At 41.9% G+C, this 3,441-nt stretch overlaps 1 protein-coding gene across 1 annotated transcript; it reads left to right on the top strand.

The window, feature by feature from the left end:
• Positions 1-574: 574 nt before the first annotated feature.
• On the top strand, positions 575-3,207 carry LOC309700423 (uncharacterized protein; the record flags this gene model as incomplete). The annotated part of the gene is made up of 2 exons (XM_082523938.1): positions 575-888; positions 2,798-3,207. The coding sequence occupies 2 exons, from the start codon at positions 575-577 to the stop codon at positions 3,039-3,041; spliced, it is 558 nt and encodes a 185-aa protein (XP_082380064.1). The 3' UTR covers positions 3,042-3,207.
• Positions 3,208-3,441: the final 234 nt, after the last annotated feature.

Genomic DNA, 3,441 nt, shown 5'->3' with positions numbered 1-3,441 from the left:
TCTCTGAAACACACACACACACACACACACACACACACACACACACACACACACACACACACACACACACACACACACACAGGGCTAAAGTGGTACCCTTCAGCCTTCAGACACATTAGACAGAGGGAGGGTGGGGCGCCAGTAAAGATTTCTTAATGGGCTCGGCCGCTCTCTCATCCATCTGCCTTGATGATAAACACACAGCTACTCAACATTAGCTTGATGCGCCTCAAAGCAGTCGACATTTTATTTCTCTTTATTTTTCAACAAACTGTCACTTTTAGGACTTTTCCGCTGCTGGAGACCAACAAAGCAAGAACCAACACACATGGTGAATGATCAGGAGTATTTTATCAGTAATGGAGATGGAAATGACGGGATCAAAAGAGTAAAAATTAGGAGGAATTCCATGTCACAGGATTTCTGGAACTGTGGAGTAAATTTTTTGGATGCCTGGTCAGTGTCAGAGCGCATGGGGAACACACTTTGTGAGTCTGTTTATGTGTGAGTGACACTAACCAGCCGGTCACAGCCACACAGTAACCTCTGAAACAGTTAACAGTCCTGGAGAAGGATGCCTTCCCTGCATCATGGAGCAATCTTCACCGGAGCCTTCCTCATTGTGACTGGGGGGTCCACAGCCTTCCTGACTTCATCCCAGAGTCGCCTGCAGGCTTTCTCCCTCTGCTGTGTGGTGCTGGGGGTGGTCATGCTCATCCTTGGGTTATTTTGGGCTATGAACAGCAAAAGTGCTGCTAATTACAACCACAGCGAGTACGACCAAGAGTGCCCGCATTATTCGTACGAATACACCAACTACCCCGGCCAAGCCTACTTCACTTCCCCAGGGAATCGGTTCCCAGAGTCCCAGTCAGTGTTTCTGCCCAGGTGGGTGAAAGAAAAATAAGCTCAGTTCGTATTATTAGATCTGCTTTTGTTGATCTTGTTACCATAAACTAGAAATTATGAGTCCAACTATTCATAGCAGGTTTTCTAAACAAACAAAGAAATGAAAAAAGACATTTATTTAATCCAAAGAGTAGATCTTATCGTGAGACAGTTATCTACACGGCTAATGTCTGCTTTGTCTTGTTGTCCACTTCCCAGTCATCCATGTCCTTTTTGGACAGAGGCATCCTTCTATACAATTAAATGTCAAAGAGGCTTAAATACAATGACAGTACATTGTCGTCTATTCTAGACACACCCTTTTTGTACTGTTTTTTAATTTTATTTTAGCCAAAAAGCACAAACAAGGTCGAATAAATCTAAAGAGAAAGAAATGACATCTTTCACACTGATGACTGTGAACAACCTTGCAAAATACCCGATTACTTTAACACCATAAAGACAAGATAGAAAATGGTCTAAATAAAGTGACTACAAATTAAAAGAAACAGACTATTTGTTCTCAGGCTCTTTAGATGAGAAGACTCAGACTCCAGACTGGTGTCTGTAGCTAAAGGTACATTTAGAACCAGGAGATTAATTCAATTCAATTCAATTCAATTCAATTCAATTCAATTCTATGCTATTCTATTAGATTTATATAGCCCCACTTCACAACACACTCTCCTCAAGGTGCTTTATAGTGTAAGGTACAGACTTAACAAGAACACCCTACTGCCTGTTATAAAGACTATACATGTTGGTTACAGCTATGCTGACTCATGACTTGGCTGTGTATAAATATAATGGGTTTTTCCACTGAGAATTGCACAGATAATTTCCTTACAATGCAGTGTTTTTGGTGGGAAAACCCGAATCCTCTGATTCATTTGTGTGTTATTTCCTCATTTTCCAGCCACCTAAAAGGTGCAGAACAAGCACACCTGGCAACAGTGACACACTGTTGCAGGACAGTGTTCCCTTAGTCCTAGACCTAAGGCTTGCATTGGTCTCCAACTTCCCAGATATAGATGCATTTAAGCATCCAAAGGATGGGCCAGAAGAAGCACTAAAAACCCAACCCATAATTATCAGGTTGCAAATGATCCACTACCCCAGTGCCAGACACCACAAAACATCCCAAGAGAAACTGTGTTCGAACTGAGGTGGGCCTATGGAGAACGTGCTTTTTCAATCCACCAGGGGATAAAGGAAGTAGCTTTACTGACTGATTAGTATAAGTACTTGTTTGCACTCTGATAAATGAACACGGAAGTCACAGTTAATGATGTTGGGCAACTCAAGGCAATTGTCTGTTTATTAAGATTTAATCCTACATCAAGTAAAGCTCTACAATTAACCTGACAGAGAAATGTGTCTTGAAGGGGGTTGGTTGATGCAAAGTGTGTGCAAAATGTGCTACCTGCAGACTAACAGTTTCCCCGTTTATGTCTTTATGATGAACTAAGTGTCTAAGTTTACATTTATACATCAGAAATGACAATATTCTGATCTTAGATGTCTCTCTCCAAGTATGAATACTCGTGTTGTGCAAAGCTTCAAATATTGCTTTATTTTAGAAAGTTATGCTATTTCTTTAATCAAGCATGCCTCAGGAATAAGCACCTTAGTGATCCAAAGGCAGCCAACCTGCTGCTGCTGTTTGATTAGAGGCGGTTAGTGAAATAAACATGTGCAAGACTCAAGGCTACAGAGGTGACTAAAAAGCTTTTCATCACTTTAAACATGTCAATGTGACAATTAGGCCTCTGTTTGGCAGGAAGCAGCACTAGAGACAGTCTTGCATATCATCTCTACAACCCCTGATACCTCAGAATTCGGTAATACATATCAGTTTATGGTTACATGTGAATGATCTCACACGATGTCTTACTTTCTCTGAATGTAGGACGATGGAGCGCCACAGGCATGCTGCTCGAGGTGAAGATTTCGACTACCCCCCAATGATTATGGAATCTGGTGGTTTCAGTCCAACTCCTCATCCTCCTCCATGGCTGGGACCCCCACCTCCATATGAGGTTGCCATCAAGACAACATGTAGCTCCACACACCTGCGGCGTGCATACTCAGACACACACCTGGCATCAGAGCCCTTGTTTGGACAGTCAAGGGAGATCAGCTTTGAGGTGTGATGACTGGGGATCCTGCTCAGACTATGCTGTAGTTTTCTTTTCATAGTAACAAACTTTTTCACTCACTTGAAGCATGGGTCTTTCTTGGTCTTAGCATGCTTTCTGCAAGTTTCCTGTAATTTAAATTATGCAATGATGCTAAGGTTAAATGCATTGAGAGTATATATAAAAGGGGCTGAAGGGATGCCACACACTGGTTTGCAAAGTCCCATTTTGAAGCCTCAACTTTAGCACAACGAGCACAAATAATTTGCTTAAAATGCTCCAAAAGGCACAAAACCTCATAGAGAGATTTAGATCAATGGAGTGACTTGAATTATCAGAGCTGAAGCCAAACACCAAAGCGCCATCTGCTCACCCCCACCTGCAATAATAATTACAACTTTAAGCCTTAACATGT

Source organism: Aulonocara stuartgranti, assembly GCF_965226115.1.
Source record: "Aulonocara stuartgranti genome assembly, chromosome: 23".
Taxonomy (NCBI): domain Eukaryota; kingdom Metazoa; phylum Chordata; class Actinopteri; order Cichliformes; family Cichlidae; genus Aulonocara; species Aulonocara stuartgranti.
The sequence above is the reverse complement of the archived record's forward strand: the minus strand, read 5'-3'. Positions and strand labels throughout refer to the sequence as shown.